Genomic DNA, 20,025 nt, shown 5'->3' with positions numbered 1-20,025 from the left:
AAATCTGCTCCCTCCCTCCTCTCAGATTTAACTGAAGTGTTGAAGGAAGACTGGGTGAAATTTATATGCTTCCTTTATGTTTTAAAATGGCGTGCCGCATGAGCAATATTTGCAAACAGTTCAAACAGTGTTGGTTTTGAGCTCGTTTATTTGTTTGCACCCCTCACGAGCGCGAGAGCAACACGGCGCGAGGAAATGCGCGCGCGCCAGAAGAACGCCTGAGCGGCGACAAAAGCGAAGGCGACACGCCCGTTTTCCCGGGCGGCGTTTTCGGTCCTGGCAATAATAATAAAAATAGACCCGTCCTCCCTGCTTTTCCGGACGAGGTTCCACAGCTCACAAAATTCAAAGGCAACAGGGGCCGCTCCGCCTCCTTGTGTGAGGGGAAGCGACCTCCCAGCGCCAAAAACCAAACCCCAAGGCCGCGAGGGGGCTGACCCCGTCCCCTATTCCCAATCCATACCGCTACCCCACCCAGAGAGAGCAAGCGCCCTAGCGCGAGGCGGGCCATTCCTGCCGCTCTCCGCCCGGGCGCTACTCCTGCGCCCCGCCCCTCCCCTCGCGCGCCGGCGGCGAGTTCCCGCCTCCCGCTGTAGCGCCGCGCGCGCACCTGCCCAGCGCGAGCTGAGAAGGCGAGTCCCCGCGAAGGCGGGACGACGAGGGCAGGCTGGCAGCAGGTGGCCACGCGAGGCTGCCCAGTCCCCGCTGAACTAGCGGAGCATGTGAGCCCTTCCTTCGCAAGACCGGCTCGGAGTGGAGTGACCGCGCGTGCTGCGCCTGCTGCGCTTCCCTCCGCCATGGGCCTCCCTTTGCTGCTGGGGCTGCTGCTGCTCTCCCGAACCGGTAATGGGGCGTCGTGGGGGGCGGGCGCCGTTGAGAAAGGGGTCCGGTGCGGGGAAAAGGCGGTGTTGGATCTGCTGTATGTTTTCTACCCTACCCCACCCTACCCCACCTCCCTTCATGGGGGGTTGCTTGGCGCCCCTCGCCGTCGTGCGGGACTGGCTCTGGGGTTGCGGGCATAGAGAATCGGGCACTCTGGGGCGGGTCAAGGGAGAAGTTGTGTGTCCTTCCGCGCCTTTTAGCTTTTGTTTTGCGCCCGCTGTTTCTAATAGGACCATCCTCTCTCTCTCTCTCTCTCTCTCTCTCTCTCTCTCTGTGTGTGTGTGTGTGTGTGTTTTCCTGTGTTTTCCTGTCCCAAGGCAAAGAGGGTCTGGAATCCTATGCCCGTGTTGCTGGGAGGCGAGCCCCCTGAGCGGACTTTGCTTCCATGTAAGCCCGCTCAGGATCGGGCTGCGCGTGTCTCTCGGCGGGGCGGTGTCTGGACAGTTGTTCAGGTTTCTGATCCAGCGCGCGCTCGGCGTCTCGGATTTGCAGGCGGCGACGGGGAGGACTGTCTGACCACCCTGTTTGCTAATCACTTTGGGTGTGTTCAGGCCAGGCAGATCCCCGATGGCGTTATTGATGGGTGCTGGGAGAGAAAGGAAAGAGGGAAAGTACGGCCATAGAATAGGCTACGGAGGAAAGTACGGCCATAGAATAGGCTACGGAGGAACAGCGCAGTCCCTATTCCGCCGCTTGCTAACGGAGGGGAGAAAGTGCCTGTTGCTTACGGGGTAGCTGATTTGCGGGAATAAAGATTTGATCGCAGATTTCCATTTCGAGTGCCAGGCTGTTTTCTCTGTCGAAGAAACTTTCGGCAAGTGGCTGCCAAGCTGTTTGCCGGCCAGAGAAGGGCTGTGACCCTTTCCTCAGCCAGAGAATCAGAGCCGCTCCGCCGCGCGCTGTAGGAGCAGTTTGCAATGTGCAACTCACCTGCTCGATGGGGTCGTGTTCTTATAAATTGGCCCGAAATTAGATCTGTGTATGTTCCGATTGTGGAATACGATCAGAAGGGTTTTTCACATGACGTTTATATATATTTTAAATATATGCATATGTATGGTCTGCATTTAATTTGCATATCATACACTGGCTATATTGGTTTTTAAATTGCGTTTCACACTTGTCAGGGGCAACATCAGGGGACAGCTATCTCCGTCTAGCTCTGTGAGCTTCCCAGACAGATTTGTTTGATACAGAGTACTGTTAGGTGGATCCTTGGTCTAATATAACATAGAAAGGTCTAATCAAACATGGACAGCTCTTGGGTTGCTAATGCAGGAAGGAAAGATGAAGAGGACCATTTTAAAATGAAATGCACATTCCATCTGATGTGAATTTTAGCATGGCATTATCTGTCATGCTGCTGCGGGTGGAATCTTCCAAGGATGACCTAGAGCTCTCCAAAGCAGCTCATGCCATGGGGCAGTAAGGCGCCGGGGGATGTTGGACAGCCACTGAGCCCTAGGAAGCACAGGCACCTGAAGGTGAAGGCTTAGTTAGGCACTGGAGTGCAAGCCTGAGGAACAAGCACTACACCAGAGTAAAGTGATACTTGTGTGAAAAAAGCTATTCACGAGTAGACCAAATCCTCAGGCAACCCAGATGCCCTGCTGCTGTGCTCAGACTAAAAATCATTCAGTTCATGGCACAAAGTGCTGTAGCCGTAAATTTGCTCCATTGCCCTGATGACCGCATCCCTGTCTACCTAGCTGTTCAATTCAAGACCTCCCCCACATCTCACATTTTGACTTCAGATTGCCTTTGACCTTGCTTCTTAACCTGCCCCTCGGTTTGAACATGCAACTAATACCAAACTGAGTCCAGTACTGTCCATGGTTAACTGTCAGCTGCTCTGTCCTTGCGTCACCTCGAACAGGACATTGTAAACTAGGGAAATACTGGTAATGGGGTGGGGTTTTTTGTATCATGAATGAAAATATCACAGAAAGGGCTGTTGTGTTTACTGTATCTGTGATCTGAAAATATAAAACATACTTTTGTTAGAATAGCTCTAATCTGCTCACTTTCCTGCATTAACAACATTAACACATGCACAGATTGCATGGGAGTGAGTCAAAATGCTTTGTCAAACATGAAAACACTATTCTGCTTTCTACCCTGTATTAACATAATTCACAAGTGACTCATTCCAGACTAAACTAATATGAAGACTTCTTTTATTTTTGAAACTTGTATTCATCTTTAGTTTGCGTGGTAGAATTGAACTCTTACCTTTGGGATAAGGCAATATAGAGTTTTAAGGCTACAATCCTATGCACATTTACTCAACAGAAAGGATACAATGAGCCCTTTCTGTGGTGGCTCCCTGCTTGTGAGATGCTCTCTCCAGGGAGGCTCACCTGGTGCTTTCTTGCATATCTTTAGATGCCAGGCAAAAACATTCTTTTTCTCTCAGGCCTTTGGCTTATTAAACAACCTATGGCCTTTTAAACTGTGTGTGTTTATGGGTGTTTATTATGCATTTTTGTTTTTTATATTGTAAACCACCCTGTGATCCTCAGATGAAGGGCAATAAAGAAATTTAACAAGTAAATGAAAATATACTGCTTGGTAAACAGGAGTAGGGTCAGCCTTTATGGAACCACATGCATTGTTCACTTGCAGGGAAACCAAATTTCCTTCCTTGGATCCCCCACAGAATTGGTTCACAAACTTTAATCTAGAAACATAACACAATGATGATTATATTAATTTTAGATAGATATACCACTGGCTGTACCACTGGCTGGATGCGGGTGGCACTGTGGTCTAAAGCACTGAGCCTAGGGCTTGCCGATTGGAAGGTTGACGGTTCGAATCCCCACGACGGAGATTCCCGTTGCTCAGTCCGAGCTCCTGCCAACCTAGCAGTTCAAAAATACGTCAAAGTGCAAGTAGATAAATACCGTATTTTTCGCTCTATAGGACACACTTTTCCCCCTCCAAAAATGAAGGGGAAATGTGTGTGCGTCCTATGGAGCGAATGCAGGCTCCTATAGTGCAAGTAGATAAATAGGTACTGCTCCAGCGGGAAGGTAAACGGCGTTTCCATGCGCTGCTCTGGTTTCACCAGAAGTTGCTTAGTCATCCTGGCCACATGACCTGGGAAACTGTCTGTGGACAAACGTCGGCTCCCTTGGCCAGTAAAGCGAGATGAATGCCGCAACCCCAGAGTCGTTCGCGACTGGACATAACTGTCAGGGGTCCTTTACCTTTACCTTATTACCACTGGCTACTTTTAATGACCTGGGAGATATGTTTGACCACCTGTACTGAGAGATGTTGAATCAGTATTCATCACAAGCGGTAAGAAACACAATAAGAGTCCTGATAGAGCAGATTGAAAGTACATCTAGTCTAGCATCTCATTTCCCATATCTACAAGCCAGCTGTCTCTGGCAACTCCGCTGAACACAACAGCACTCTCCTGATGTTGTTCCCCTTTAGCTGGTATTCAGAGGGAATCTGATTCTGGAGGTAGTATATAGCCAGCATGGATAATATTCTTGATTGAGTAATAAAGAGTAATTTAGTAGTGAAATGTGATGTTTAGCACTACCCATCTGCTATATAACTGACTTTCTGTGTGTATTGAAACAGCATTTGGTGGCATTATATCTGTCAGCATTTACTTCTCTATTGAAATTATGCAGAACATCATAGCTAATGACCCTGTATCCCTTGCTTCTCCCTTTTACATCTCACAGGGCATTGGTAAACAGTATGGTAGTTAGCAGCATGTAGCATTTTAATCACCATGTAAAAATGGTGAAGGTTATTATTTTCTCTAGAGAAACTGCTCAGTTTCTTTTTTGTGGTTTAAACCCCTAGTTCATGCATGACCAAAATTGGCCCTCCAAATGTTTTGGGACTACAATTCCCACTGTTAGCTAGGGATGATGGGAGTTGTAGTCCCAAAACATCTGGAGGGCTAAGTTTGGCCATGCCTGCCCCAGTTCATCTGCTTACCTGCCTTTGAGCTGTTCCCCTGGGCTTAATTGATCCAGAAAGAGTGACCTGTGCTGGCGCTCATTACCTCCTTGCATCCTTGCTTCTGCAAGTGGCACCCTAAAATTCCAGGCGGCGACAGAGGATCTAGGCCGAGCATTGTCAGATCCAAGACATTACGCTTAATGCCAGACTGCAAAGGTTCATTAGAGCTGCTGTGGGCCTTGGGCACCAGATGGCAGGTGAGGAGCCAACCCTGCAGTAGAACAACTGTCCCACTTCAGCTTCAGAGAGTGCTATAGCTGAAACTGGTTGTGCACCAGCAGCTGGTGTTGGAAGCTCCTTTGCAGTCCTTGTTGGGCACACTGGGCAAAGAGGACCTGTTGCCTGACCCCTTGTTGCTTGTTATTTCTCTTTTTTCCCTAGGCAGTCAGCTATCCATCCTGGCCCCACCTACCTTCCTCTACTTCTGCATCTCCTCCCTGGTGCATGTCTCATTTGCAGCCAGCTTCTGTTTCTGTAGTGGGCTGTACTCCTGTTGGCTGTACTCCCATCCGCAAGGTTTAGGGGACTTCCTGCCCAGGTAGGACAAGGTTGGTGGTTGGTAGTGCTCCCCCACACCCAGGGGTAAGCCTATCACTGGCACAACACTTCCATCCACCTGGCTGCTCTTTGGATTGTGGGCTGTGATTGCCCTGATTAGACAGTTGCCTGGCCCTTCCTCCCTTCCCTACATGAATGGTTGTGGTATCCCTGCAGATGGTTGTGTTCCTCCTGCCATATGAGGTGTGGTGGTGGGAGAGACATGGAAGATGGTTGCAGCAGCTATACTTTGTAAGACAGTTGCCCCCTTTCCCCTGCATATCTCTGTGGGATGCTCTATAGTCAAATCCCTGCCATACATTTAAAATACATCTAAAGCACATGGCTCTCTAAAAAATCCTGGAAACTGTTATCTACCCATCACAGAGTCACAATTCTCACAATTCTGTGTGGGAAGCCCATGTGCTTTAAGTGTATGCTGTGGAAGTGATCTGTCCGAATTTCCTAAAGTCTGTTGTTAAGTGTATAGTAAGAATGCTTGGGATTCAATAGATGTTAACCAAGCCATAATAAAAATTGAAAATCAATATGCGAAGAGAAACACTGAATGTAAATCAAAAGCACACTGGGGGAAATGAGAGATGGTGGACAGGAATATGAGTGTTTTAGAATGGGGCCATATTTCTATGTTGGGGTGGGGAACCTTTTCAGTTTGAGGGCCACATTCCCTCATGACACACCTGAGAGGGGTGGGAAAAGCCGGAGACAAAAGTGGATGGGGCTCTTATTTTTCTGCCGAAAGCTCCATTCCCAACCACACACATGCCAGAGATTTCTAAAGGCCCTCATGCGCACGTATCTTTCCATTTTCCATCCAGGCAAGGAAGAAGCTTTATCACAATCCAAGGACACATTCCAGACAGACAAAAGCACTTGAGGAGAGCACCGAGCAAGGCTGGTGAGGGATAAGGCCAAGCTAGAGGAGTTCAGACCTCAAGGGAGCCCCTAGGGCCAGATAGATCTAGTGGGCCACATTTGGACCCTGGGCCTGAGTTCCCCCACCCCTGTTGTATGTGATAGAAATTTGAGGAGCGTTTCATTTCTGCAACTGTCATTTTTCAAGGACAAGAACATCTGCCCTTCAAGCATGGTTCAGTCCGCGCTGTTCTCCATTTGGCTCACATTCAAATATAGAAACCACTGCAGTAACTGGTTGGACCTGAAATGAGTCTATTTATTAGTGGTTATAGTAAGATGCCAAACGTGATACCAGGAAGTCTGTCTGTAGCTGTCATTTCTGTCGCTTATGTAAGTATCAGGACGTGAGTCTGGAGCTGGTGCCAAATTGCTGAAGTGGACTGGAGGTTCAAACAGCACTGCTGTCAAAGACTGGGCCCATCTATTTCACCAAAATGTAGATTTCCACCAAAATTCAACACCAAAGTATAATCCTGCCCAACTGGACACTGCTGCTTTTTTTTAAAAAAAGGCTTTCGAAACTCTTGATTTTATGTCAGAAGAATAGATTAAAGTGTGGAGATCTTCCTTTCTTCTAAAAAGCATTTAATGCAAGGAGTGGTGATCTTTACATGCTAGCAATTAGCAGTTGCCAACAGCAAGAGGTAGATAAATGTAGATTTGTAAAAAGAACTCTCATACACATCCGTTGGAATATCAAAATAAAAACCATACTATAGCAATGGGAAGAATTAAGTGTAGCACTATGGCGTTTGTTTTGTCAGAACAAGCTTTTCAGCTTGCCAGATGGAACAGCACCCTTTCTCTTCCCGCTTTACACTGTTTTGAGACTTCTTCCAAATCGGGGACGAAACTAGGCTTTATTTCACCCGGGTCAAAGACCCAGTTTGGCACACCCCCACCCCTACATTTACACACACACACACACACACACACACACAGCCTCAGTGGGAGTCCTCTGGAGGCTTAACATAGGGCAAGAGAAAGACTACCCCCCACCCCGTAGTTACAGCTCTGACTGAACTCACCCCCCCCCCAAAAAAAAGCCAATGGGGGGGACAGTGAGGGAAGTCCTGTTGCACTAGCTGGAGTCCTTGTCTTTGCTTCCTCCAGTAGGACTTGTTACTTGAATCCCACACATCTCCCCCCCCCCCACCTTGATAATATGAACAACAGGATAGGCAAAGCATACATGTGTGCTAATCCACATTAGTGATTGTGGCAGTATAAACATTCCAGATTGCTTAATTCAGCAAAAAGCAGGAGCTTATGCCTGTGCCCTTGAAGGGATGAGAAAGTGGCTGCAGTATGTGAATTTATGAAATGCTAACACACACTCTCTCTACTTGAACAGGAGGCCTCCTTGTTCTCTCTCTTGATCAGCCGCACACCTGTATAACAGCAGAGACCCTTTGCTTGGCTGAGCCTGCCTGCAGCGCCGCTTATCAGACCTTGCAAAACTGTTCCCAGTCTTTTTCCAAGAGCAGTTTCCTCCCTGACCAAGAAACCAGGAACAGATGCTTCGCGGCAGGAACATTTGTAAGAAACAGTTATTTTCAGGAATGCAAGTGTCACCGGCGCACACGAAAGTTGGAGCAGCTGTGCCTGCGCATCTACTGGACTGTTCATTTTGGTGAGATAGAAGCTTTGCTCACTTTTCATTTTGTATTATCACTGGTGGCGGGAGGATAAGAATTGTGTGCCCCACTCCAGAGCAATACCTGAATATCTGGGAGAAGACCCTTGGACCTGATTGCAAAAACAAAACAAAAATATTTGCACCAAGTCAAGACTAGCAATTGTCTGGCTGACTAGAAAGCGTCTCCCCAGGGTCTCAGTCTTCCTACATCTAGCCTTGTTTCTTGAAATTCTTTTTAACCAGAGGTGCTGGGGGTTGATTTTTGGATCTTCTGCTATGGCTCCTCCCAAAGAATAGAAAGCTATTAGAAACCCATTGCTTAATTTTTGCTACCTTGAAATTTTATTTTCCACGCTGGTTTACAAAAAGAATAAAAACATATATATTTGAATGTTTACATTGACAATATTCTAAAATAGATGTCAAAATCAAAAAAGATCCCTCATAATTGTTTTTTAGACTGAGCAGGATATTAAGGTGTGGCTCTTCTCTTTCTGTTAATTAAAATCTTAAGCATTTCCTGCTTAGTTTTATGTGCCCCGGCCCCCGCATTAAGGAGCCAACTGGGAACATGTAGATAGACTTCTTTTCCACATGCAGCTGCCTGCAAGTGCTCTCCCAATGCTGAAGGTGGAGGGCCTTCTCTGTTGTGGCCTCTCCTTTATGGCATAACAACAACAACAACATCAACAACAACAATTTATTATTTCTACCCTGCCCATCTGGTTGGGTTTCCCCAGCCAGTCTGGATGGCTTTCAACAGAACATTAAAAACAGAATAAAACTTCAAACATTTAAAACTTCCCTGAACAGGGCATGCTGTCCCTTGGGGCATTTTCCCTTTTTTGCCAATTATTTTTAGTGGTTTTCCAAAGTTTTCCTTGCACTTACATTAATAAATGTTGGTACCAGGCAAATAGTTTTCAATTCACCCAGTTTTTTATGAAATTATTTTTTAATGCTGTATCATTGTTTTTAATTTAGCTCTGAAAGAATTTTAATCTGTGCTAGATTGACATGTGTTTTAGCTTTGTATTGCTCTTGTGCTTTTATGTAAATGGATATGTTTAGAGTTGCATTCTTCTGCCTTGGTTACCTTTTTTAAAGAGTTCATATTTTGTGATTTTCTGTTTTATTCATTACACACATAACTTATAGTGTGACTCCTAAGTAAATAAATTTATTTTGCACAGATGACTTTCATTTAGAGGTGTCACCCTATGAAGATGCAGACAATGAAGACTCTTCAAAGACCAATTACAACAAACTGTCAACTAGGATTTCAGGTAGAACCTATACTAAAATTTGGTTGTCTTTTCTTTTCCTCAGGACCTACATACTACAGCTGAGTTTTTTTAGGGAGAAAGGAAATGTTTTATAAGCAATGTAAAGGTAGCGTCAAGCAGACTAATGCTAGGATGCCAGGGTCTAGAGGTGAGGGATATCAGCATAGACCAAAAATAAAACACAAACTCAAATCTGAAAAGCAGAAACAACTGTTATTATAATGTAACAGAAAGCAGAAAGTATAAGACTCTCAAAGATAAAGTAGTCCTGTGAGGTAAATTTTCCACAGAAAAAAAGTTTTAGTCTGAGAGGAATCTTCTGAGAGGTAACAGCAGTAGCAGCCAAAAGAAAACTCACTGGGTATGTAGAAGGTATCACACCTTTTGATGTGTGTACACAGAGAATAGGAGTGCGCCACCCACCAAAACTCTGGCCTAGTATAAAATCTTCCCAAATGAGGTTCTGCATAAGGGTAGAACCCATCCATGTGATTGCTTCCCCCAGCCTTCAAGTCTACTCTGATGCTGCACAGAGTATCTGGGTAGATTACCCAGGGCAGCAACACCAGTGTGCATGGTGCTTTTCAGAGCACAGAAGGACAAGTGCCTACTCCAAGGAGTCTACAATCTAAAGCTTCACACAGGGCAAACTATGAAGGAAAAGGAAGCAGGTGTAAATAAATGAATTTCTGAATTGCAAAGTGATATTGGAAATTGCTTCGACTACATTTTCTTCGTGTTTAATCCACATCTTCATGGAAATAATCTCTGGAACCCACTACATATTCTTGTCTTTCTGTGACTTTTGTTGGCTCCCATATAGCTATGGATAGGACAAATCCCTGCCTGCATGCCACAAACGTTTGCCACTTGAACCACAAGTGCATGCGTCTGCGCTCACTCTATGCCCAGACCTGCAGCACAGAGACCACCTGTGATCGGCGCAGATGCCACCGACACCTGAGACATTTCTTTGAGAGGATCAGCGCGGATTTCACCAAGAGCCTTCTCTTCTGCCCTTGTCAAGACGAGGTCTGTGGTGAGCGGCGCTGGAATACCATTGTCCCGGAGTGCTCTTTCCAGAGCAGCAGCAGCAGCAGCAGCAAGCCAAACTGCCTCATCCTGTTGGACTCCTGTCTGAAGGACAATATCTGCAAGTAGGTCTGGCACCAAGGGCGTTGGGGTGGCCGCCATAGTAAGCTATTAGTTGTATGAGGCACAAGTAACTGGATCCTCAGGCGGATTGTACACTTGATACAGTAAAAGAAGGAAATAAAACTATATGTTTCCATAATGCCTAACAATTTAGATAGTCCCAGTCTATACACATTTTAATTTTAAAATGCAATCTTTGTTTTTGAAACAGCAGATCAGGAAAAGCATCACCTAAATCAGGGATGGACAATTTCTACATACTTGAGAGCCACTTTATTCTCCAGACAGATGTCTGTGAGCCAGAGGTGGTCAGTTTCATAATAAAATTGGAGACCATCTAGTAAGAAGGACTTTGCTCTTAAGGAGAGCATATGCTCAATATGTATGTTTATAAAAGGTAAAGGATCCCTGGACAGTTAAGTCCAGTCAAAGGCAACTATGGGGTGTGGCGCTCATCTCGCTTCAGGCCGAGGGAGCCAGTGTTTGTCCACAGACAGCTTTCCAGGTCATGTGGCCAGCATGACTAAACCATTTACCTTCCTGCCACAGCGGTACCTATTTATCTACTTACAGTGGTGGGCTTTTGAATTGCTAGGTTGGCAGAAGTTGGGACAGAGCAACAGGAGCTCACCCCATTGCGTGGATTTAAACCACTGACCTTCCAATCAGCAAACTCAAGAGGCTCAGTAGTTTAGACCACAGCGCCACCTGGTCCCCTTGTATGTTTGTATATTACATTAAACATGTGAGAGATGTAGGACTAACACGTCTGTTCTATAAAGTATTTTTGGTTAAGCCACCAGTTGCCAGAAAACACTGCTTCAGGGGCCATGTAAGCCATGAGCCATCAGTTGCCCATTCCTAATGTAGCTACAGTGGTACCTCAGGTTAAGAACTTAATTCGTTCTGGAGGTCTGTACTTAACCTGAAACTGTTCTTAACCTGAAGCACCACTTTAGCTAATGGGGCCTCCCGCTGCCGCCACGCCGCCAGAGCACAATTTCTGTTCTCATCCTGAAGCAAAGTTCTTAACCTGAAGCACTATTTCTGGGTTAGCGGAGTCTGTAACCTGAAGCGTCTGTAACCTGAGGTACCACTGTATTACTTTTAAGATGAAGATCTATGATGTTGCTTGGCTTTGCATAAAAAGTGACTTTGGTTTATAAACTACAGGACAAATGAATAAAGCAATCTCTGTGGTGGTAAAGAAAGCCCTCGTTCTGATAGTTGTTATCTTCCACCAGATCCCGGCTGGCAGACTTCCAAGAGCAATGCAAGCCTTCAGGCACATCTTCAGATGGCTGCTCTCCGCACAACCATGCTGCATGCCTGGAGGCTTACATGGGGATGGTTGGTATGTGCTGGGCCCAGAGGAATTCACTGGGAGCTTGATGAGGGTTATACCATTAGACATACCGGGGGGGGGGTGTGTGTGTGCAATGTAAGGTCCTGCCTTCCCGGTCTATGGAACAGAGAGTGAGAAAGGAGCATAAGCTTCTCTGAGCTGTAGGAAACTCCCTCTTCTGAAGACTTGGTCCATCTTCCTTCCCCTTATAGCTGAATACTATTCCACTTTCACGTTCACTCTGAAGTTGGAGGAGGAACATTAACCATCAGTTTCTTATGTTAGGTGGTTATTAGCCATGGTAACGAAATGGAGTATCCATGTCTAGAAGCACTACACCTCTGATTTTGATATACTGATGCCAGAAACAGGATCACTATCCCCTTCATGCCCTTCCTATGAAGCATTTGGCTGACCACAGCAACAGTGTGGTCATGCTTTAGTTAATTACAATTTTTAAAATTAGATATATTTTTATACCTTTCCCTCCTGCCAATCTGGAGCACAGAGCGACTTCACATCAGAAATCCTTAGAAAGAGTTTGAGATTGGCAGGATGTTGAATTGAGCAGATTGAGATAGCACATTCTGGGGTTATGGAAAGCATGCCTAGTCTGGTGGGTCTGTATCTTTTGACTCATTGGTATTCCATATGGGAAAATTCTGACTCTTTGTTTTTTTTCGGTCTTGAAATAGGTACACCTATGACCCCCAATTATGCCAGCAATTCCAGTACTGAAGTCACACTGTGGTGCTCCTGCAAGGACAGTGGCAATCAGAAGGAGGATTGTGAGCAAGTCCTCAGCTCCTTTGCCAGCAACAGATGCCTCAGTAAGCCATCCAAACATATGCCAGACATTTAGTCCATCTACCCCTATTAATTGTTATCCCCTTTTCATAATAATACTAGAAGTCAACTTTTCTCTGATTAATTTAATTTGGCAGCAGATTCAGGACAGGCAAAACAAAGTACTTCTCTATCCAGAGAATTCACTGCCACTGGATTTTATGCATATATTAAATTTAAATCCACCTTTTCATTGAAGGCGCTCAAGATAATAATGTGTTTTATAAAGGATCAGAGAAGTTCATAAAAGAAAGATCTGTCAACTTATTCGTTGTTTAGAAACATCCATAATATTAGAGGTTGTATGTCAGAAGTTGGCTACAAACAGAGACATCTTGTTCCGGGGTGGGAAACCTTTGGCCTTCCAGCTGTTGTTCCCATCATCCCTGAGGGCAAATTGGCTGGGTCTGATGGGAGTTGGAGTCTAGCAATAGTTACCCCTTCCCATCTAGCTACTGGCCTCTTGCCTACATACAAATTTACCAGAGGCATCTAGTCAGCCTCTTTTGGAAACAAAGGTCCTTTATTCTGATCCTTTAGGGTACTTCTAGGGTTCTTGTTGCTCATCAAGCAAGGGATGGGAAACTTGTAGTCCTCCAAGTTATTATTGGGCTACAGCTCCTATATCTCCTGACTATTGACCATGTTGACTGGTCAAGTGTTGGAATCTAACAGCATCTGGAAGACCAGAGGCTCCCCACCCCTGTTAATTAATCACTCCGGCATTTACAAATTCATCTGTTCTAACTAGTCCAGTGGACTTTACATCAGCTCATTGATCCTGCTGCTTGAGCATAAAATCAGATATTGGCCCTAACTTTGTCCAAGTCCTCCTCTCTGTCTATTATTGTCAACGCATCTCTTAAAATGTTTGGTCTTGCTAAGATTTAAATATTTTATGACTATAAAAGCTCACAGAGGACGTAAAACAGAACCAAAGCTTGCTTGTTAAACATTTAATACCTCGGCTTCTTATCTGTTGATTATATTTATGGAAAAGTTTTTCATGCCCCCCCCTTAAGATTTGGGCTCTTCTTTGACCAAACGTGCTGCTCCCCTTTGGAAGGAAGATAAGCCATGCCCCTGCAGACATTGGCTGGTCTGTGTTCCCTGTATGCTCCCCTACAACATGGAAACAGCAGCCCAGCTAAATCATGACACCTAAAGCACAGTGGCAAATTCCGGAGTAGACTTGCAGTGGGTTAATTGCCACATGCTTCGGCAATCAAAAATCAATTTAAAAAATTTGTTGATTCACTAAAATCATTCAAACTGTACACAAGGAGTGTGCAGTGTTTTCTTGCTCAAGAGCCATATCCCCTCGTAGGCAACTTTGGGGGAGGGGGGCACACATGCCAATAAGTGGGTGGGGCCAGGGGCAAAAATGAGTGGATTAATAAAAGTGGCTCCTAACTTGGTTCGGGACGCGGGTGGCGCTGTGGGTAAAACCTCAGCGCCTAGGACTTGCCGATCGCATCCCCACGGCGGGGTGCGCTCCCGTCGTTCGGTCCCAGCGCCTGCCAACCTAGCAGTTCGAAAGCACCCCCGGGTGCAAGTAGATAAATAGGGACCGCTTACCAGCGGGAAGGTAAACGGCGTTCCGTGTGCTGCGCTGGCTCGCCAGATGCAGCTTGTCACGCTGGCCAAGTGACCCGGAAGTGTCTGCGGACAGCGCTGGCTCCTGGCCTATAGAGTGAGATGAGTGCACAACCCTAGAGTCTGGCAAGACTGGCCCGTACGGGCAGGGGTACCTTTAACTTGGTTCAGCAGGCTGTATTCAAGCCATGCAAAAAGTCAGAGAATTCCATACATGACTACACAAACACTTCTCTCTGTCATTCAGGCAAGCAAGAGGCGATGGTGCAGTTCAAGGACATATTTGAGTCAGAGAAAAGCACTCAAGAGCACAGAGCAGGGCTGTTGAGAGTGTGGCCTGGGAAGGGGGCATGGCTTGGGGTGATTCATGGGGTTTGGAAGAGCCCCTGGAGGGCCACATTTGGCCCCTGGGTCTGATGTTCTCTCCCCCCACTTTAGATGCATGCATAGCCAAAGCTGAGCAGAAAAGGTCTGCTGGCTCCCTCTCAGGCCATTTCCAGGCACCAGTGCATGGCTGTCTTACAATAATTTATCCTGTTAGTTACACCTGGCGCTCAAAGACTCCGGGACTCAGAATGTGTAACCTGACTCTGTATACATGCATTCAGGTCCTCACACAATCTCCTGCGTGTTCTCTGCTTTACAGGAAGTGCAATCCAGTCTCAGATGATCTTAAACCAGAGGAATATGGATGTTCAGGAGCAGCTGCAGTTCACACCTTCCCTGAATTTCCAGGGAGACGCCACCAGCACAGATGGCACAGTTTTCACTTCAGAAATGCGTTGGGTACGAACCGTTCCTTCTGTTTGACACAAAGCCAGCTTCTTCTGAATCCGTAGCAGGGATATGGGGAACCTGTGGCCCCACAGAAGTTGCTGGTCTCCAAGCTCCCATCCATCCAGTAATGAGGGACGATGCAGCTGCAGTCCAGCAACATCTGGAGGACCACAGGTTTCCCATTCCTGATCTGTAGCGTAAGTGGAATCAGGTATGTTGTTATGCGCCTGTAAAGCAAATGGTTGGCATAACAAGGTTGCTTTAGTTAAGTGTGTTCTATTGTGAGAGAAGGTTGAGCAAAGAAGCTGGCACCTTTGTTCCCAGGGATGTCCTCAGGTCTTCTGAGCAGAGCAGGGGACACCATGCAAGTGGAAATGGTGCTGGTGTGGAAAGGAGGGATTCAAATGAGATGTTGTGACGGACAGCAGATGTATCCAGTCATGAGTTCTCTCTCTCTCTCTCTGCCTTTCTAGGAAGCTGAGAAAAGTAAGATGCAGCCAGAGGTCCTCATGCAAGACGGAAGATCGTTTCCTAACTCTGTCTACTCTGGAGCTCATCTTTCTTCACTCACTTTGACCTTCACGCTGCTCCTTCTGTTACTTTGTCCGCCATAATATCATACATCTGGCATTGCTCCTGACTTGTATTTCCATGAGAAGGGAAACTGGACATTGTTTCATGCCAAAGAGGAAGCACTGACCACCGCAAGCCTCTTCCCAGTGCTCAGCCCCTTCTGCCTAGAACTCTGCCACTTTCACTCGCTGTTCTATGCAATGTTGGCCTGCCTGTGAAAGGAGCAGGGGTGCTGGTTCTCTTTCCAGTGCCCACAAGGAAAAGAAAGCAGGCAGCTTGGAGATTCTAGGGACCTATTGCCTTCCAATATTTTTTATTTTAAGAGGAAGGCACCCATTGCCTCTAGACTAGCAAATGAAATGCTATTTCTGGCTTCAGGCTTCTGCCCCCAAATCTGGATTCTCTACTTTTTGGTGGTGTTCAGGGCCATGTGTGTACGCATGTCCATTTCTTTAGACATACAAAACAAAACTTGACAGTGATGCTAAATTGTATCCTCTGCACTTAACCCTTTCTGCCCCTTTGTTGTGACTCATGAGACATTTAACACCTCAGAGCTAGGCTGGGCTTCTGTATTCATCTTAGTAACTTTCCTGTCTGGTATTATATGAGCCTTCTAGGCTTTCATAGGAATTTGCATGCAGGCTTACTAAGATTTTACCCACCAGAGTTTCCTCGGAGCAATGAAGTCTCTCCCCTGAGCTGCAGAGCAAATATTTTTTTCCATATGTGGCTACCAAGCATCCCTCCACATGTGTTTCTCTACATTCTGTAGCACCAGACATTTATCCATAATGTAATAATTCCAGATGTAAAGATTTGTGTGGTGTAAACTGCTGTTCATTTGTGCTGCAGTGGAATGTTGTCCATTTCTAGGCACACATTAATAATTCACACCCCCATTGTGTCACCACTTCCTTGTTGGCTGGCTTAAATTTTTGGAAGAGGTAGCAAGCTAACCGCTACAACCTCCCGGTGTTACTGTTTGGTGGCTGTGAAAGATGCAGTCAGTATTGCATCTTGTTTCTCTCCTACTCCCCAAGAAAAATAGACAATGTTGTGGTTGCCAAAGTTTCCTGCCCTATATTTGGGAGTGGGTGGGGAACAAGGGCACAATCCATCTTTCTGTGAATGTTCTACCACATCAACCAGTGACGACAATGCCTCTGTGAATTTCATGTTTTTCTCATCCAGGTATGAGTTACTTATTTGTGCCCAGTGAAGGGGTCTCTGTACTGCCCACCAGCATAGGCTCTGTTTCTATGTACATTTACTGATAAATTTTGTCTCAAACATTGAGGTATCATTTGGAAAGGCCTGCCAATCCATTCTGCAGTAGTAATGGTGTTTATTATTATTCCAGCTCTTTACTGAAGGCAAAAAAGGATTTGCTTGTACAGTGGTACCTTTGGTTGCGAATGGGATCCGTTCCGGAGGCCCATTCGCAACCTGAAAAGAACGCAACCTGCATCTGCGCACACATGGTTTGTGATTTCCTGCTTCTGCACATGCGCGTGACGTCATTTTGCGTGTCTGTGCATGCGTGCGCAGGGAAACCTGGAAGTAACCCTTTCCGGTACTTCCGGGTCGCCGCGGGACACAACCTGAAAACGTGCAACCTGAAGCAAACGTAACATGAAGTATGACTAGCGTTTTTAAAATGTTTGTAGCTGGTTGTAGCTGTACAAATAACTTTGAAAGCATGTCTTCTTAAACAAGGCAAGGAATGTGAAAGGGTTACAATAAAAGTTTATTGGTTTTTTTAAAAAAAAGAAAACAAGAAAAAAAATAAATATTGGGTTTGGCAGTGTAATACTGGCACAGAATATGTATTGAATCCAGGCACCTGAAGTGTTGTGGGAACCCAGACCTTGGAACAGGCTTAGTATCCATATAAGCTGAAAGCTTTTGCAACAGTGCAAATGTTTTTACAACATTCCTTAGGGTAAGCAAGTCCTGAGTGGAAAATCATGGGAAGTCTTAAACTTCATTTGTAAATGCTTTCTCATAAGCCAATTTGCATTTCACAACACTGTTCTCTATTCTAGTTCAGTTGCCAAATCAGGCTTACTTATACAACATAGCAAGTTACAAAAATAAAGTTCAGCAATTTTATCCAGCTAAGAAGCATACTTATTGTAAGATTTCAAGTCCACAACCCAGTCCGCAATAGGTCCAGTACCCTTGTGCGGTGGGATTGGTCCCAGTAGCGCAGGGGTCACCAACCTTTTTAGGCCAGGGCATACTTGTGAAATTTTGAAAAACTGCTGTGAGCACCAGTCATAAAATGGCGGCTCCAGAGGTGTTTAAATTACACAAAATGGCTACCTTGGGGCATGGCAGAATATATAATGGCTGCCACATCTAAAAGAACAGAAAAAGAGACAGGGCCACAAAATGGTGTGGGAGTGGCCCACAACAGTGCACACAGCCCTGCCATCAATGGGGGGAAAAACCTCAGCCTCTTATGCATTCAAAGAGAGAAGGTCTTTGCACCTTCTCTCTGTTCAGAATGTAAGGGAGGGTGTCCAGTGCTGGCATCCATGGAAATGTGGGCATGATTTTAGACTGGGGGGCTCAGTGCAAGCAGCAATTGAGCAAAATTGTGCACTGGATTTTTAAGGGGATTATTTACTGAGACCTTCCATGGGAACCATAGTAGGTACTTGCAGGCATGCTGGCAACCCTTGCTTGAGCTTTGTTTTCTTGCTCTCCCTGGTTAGAGTAAGTGGGTGCCTTCTTAGGTCCACGTACCTGTCTCACCATCCTCTTTCAGCCCCGCTCCCCCGTCACTTCACTATAAATTACTTGTGCTCCAGAACATAAACTACTTGCTCTGTGGAGGGAGGGAGGCTGTATTGTGGTAGAGAAGTGTGGTCCCTTTCTCCTCCTACATGGGTAAGTGGGGGAAGGGGCAAAACTGCTTGCTGGATCTGCAGTGGATTGGATCATGCCCCAACTGCTTTTATTTCTAGTACATTCCACTGAAATTCCATTTTCCGTATCTGGCTGAAGTGACACAGTATTGAGTCTCTGTTGACTTTTCAATGTTGTGATGTTATTTCCTGCTACTTAACATAGTAACAATGGTAATTTGTCTCTACTGAATACACCAGCAACTCTCATGCCTTTGTTAAAGCTTCAGGGCAATAGAAATCTCTAAAATGTTATCCGTCTTCAAAATACAATTTAGGTCTCTTGGCAAACAGAGGAAGCAGGAGCATTGAGAGCTGCTGTAATGTACATTGCAATATCTTACAAATGTGGTTCAGACTATAATATCCAAAATAAAGTTTATCTTACAACTCTGGGAGTTCCTTTCCTTTACATTCAGCAAAAAATGCACAAAATGTCAGTTCTATCTAGTGATGGCACAGTGCAGGCAGCTCTCACACAACAGGTTTGAAAATGGAACCAAAACAGAGAGATAGGTCTAGTCTCTCCTGGCAACCTATGGTGTTAGAATTCAATTATGTTTATATAACTTGACACAGGAAGCATTGATCCTCAAGCCTCAACTTCTCTATGTGTTGGCATTCATCTGCCTTGAGAGACAATGGAGTGTGCCTCCAGGGGTGAAGCCAAACCGCTGTGCTAGCAGCACCAGTAACCTCCCCAGGGTGCAAGTCGTGGTGGTGTGTATGGAGATCCTGGGCTTCCCAGACAACGACCCCCTCTTGGCTTCACAGACGTAGTCCAAAGACAAGCAGAGCAATATGTTCAGCACCAGCTTGGCTGCAGGAGTTGCCAGAAGGAGGCATGCAAGATGGCATCCAGCCCTTTTAGGGACTCCACTCCAGATTTGTGTAGGGTTTACGCCTTAGCCTTTTCTTCTCCTGAAGATAGCCCACAAGGCAGCAAAGGTTTAGGATAAGAGTTTTCCTTCTAGACTGGCTACCTTCTCAGGTTGACAAGCTCCATCTGCCCCTCACTTCCCTCTACAGCACATGCAGAAACTGCCCTGGTGGTGCAGGAGAGGGACCAGGCACTCACTTGCTCAAGGCCATGCTGTGAAAATACAATTTCTTGTGATGCAAGATTTCGGCGATAACCTTTATCTATAAAGCTTCCACCACACTTGCCAACAAAGACCAGTCTAAGAACTTGGTGAAGAAATAGGTTCATCAGTGTGCCAACTTTGTTAAACAGATACTATTCTATAGGTTCGCTATTCCTCTGGAGATGGGGAAAGGTTAGGTTGGTTGTTTCATCATAGCCTTGGGAGAGTTTATAGTTGATTCGGCATGTGTTCCTGTTGAAGCCCTGGTTGATCTGTGGAAAAAATGAGATAAACCAGATAATGGATGCGATCTCTTCTAAGTACACACCCTTGAATGGCTTTCTGGTACCCCAGGGAACTTGGAGTAATAGCAGCAGGGATAATTAGTAGAATGTAAGTGGAGAAAGATGTTGGGATACTGCCAGGGAGATAAAGTCCATCATGGCCCCCAAGCCGG

The 20,025-nt window shown here is 45.8% G+C and overlaps 1 protein-coding gene across 2 annotated transcripts; it reads left to right on the top strand.

Moving 5' to 3' along the window:
* The first annotated feature begins 574 nt into the window (after positions 1–574).
* Positions 575–18,873, top strand: GFRA3 (GDNF family receptor alpha 3). Of its 2 annotated transcripts, none has more exons than XM_080989559.1 (8): positions 575–843; positions 7,706–7,984; positions 9,184–9,276; positions 10,100–10,433; positions 11,676–11,785; positions 12,472–12,606; positions 14,865–15,004; positions 15,469–18,873. In XM_080989559.1, exons 1-8 carry the CDS (start codon positions 798–800, stop codon positions 15,607–15,609), a joined length of 1,278 nt encoding a protein of 425 aa, XP_080845685.1. In that variant the 5' UTR covers positions 575–797; the 3' UTR covers positions 15,610–18,873. The 2 variants fall into 2 exon arrangements, with proteins under 2 accessions (XP_080845685.1, XP_080845684.1); XM_080989558.1 differs by lacking the exon at positions 575–843 and adding an exon at positions 4,835–6,331.
* The last annotated feature ends 1,152 nt before the right edge of the window (positions 18,874–20,025 follow it).

The sequence above is a fragment of the Podarcis pityusensis genome, assembly GCF_964106645.2.
Source record: "Podarcis pityusensis genome assembly, chromosome: 2".
Taxonomy (NCBI): Eukaryota; Metazoa; Chordata; class Lepidosauria; order Squamata; family Lacertidae; genus Podarcis; species Podarcis pityusensis.
The sequence above is the reverse complement of the archived record's forward strand: the minus strand, read 5'-3'. Positions and strand labels throughout refer to the sequence as shown.

What these genes read in the sequence shown, in the direction of transcription:
- GFRA3 (XM_080989558.1), top strand. Translation starts at nt 6,196, where the DNA reads ATGCCAGAGATTTCTAAAGGCCCTCATGCGCACGTATCTTTCCATTTT. An exon ending in ACTGTCAACTAGGATTTCAG is followed by an intron (nt 9,277 to 10,099) that starts GTAGAACCTATA and finishes GCTCCCATATAG; the next exon opens with CTATGGATAGGACAAATCCC. An exon ending in TGCCAGCAACAGATGCCTCA is followed by an intron (nt 12,607 to 14,864) that starts GTAAGCCATCCA and finishes TCTGCTTTACAG; the next exon opens with GAAGTGCAATCCAGTCTCAG.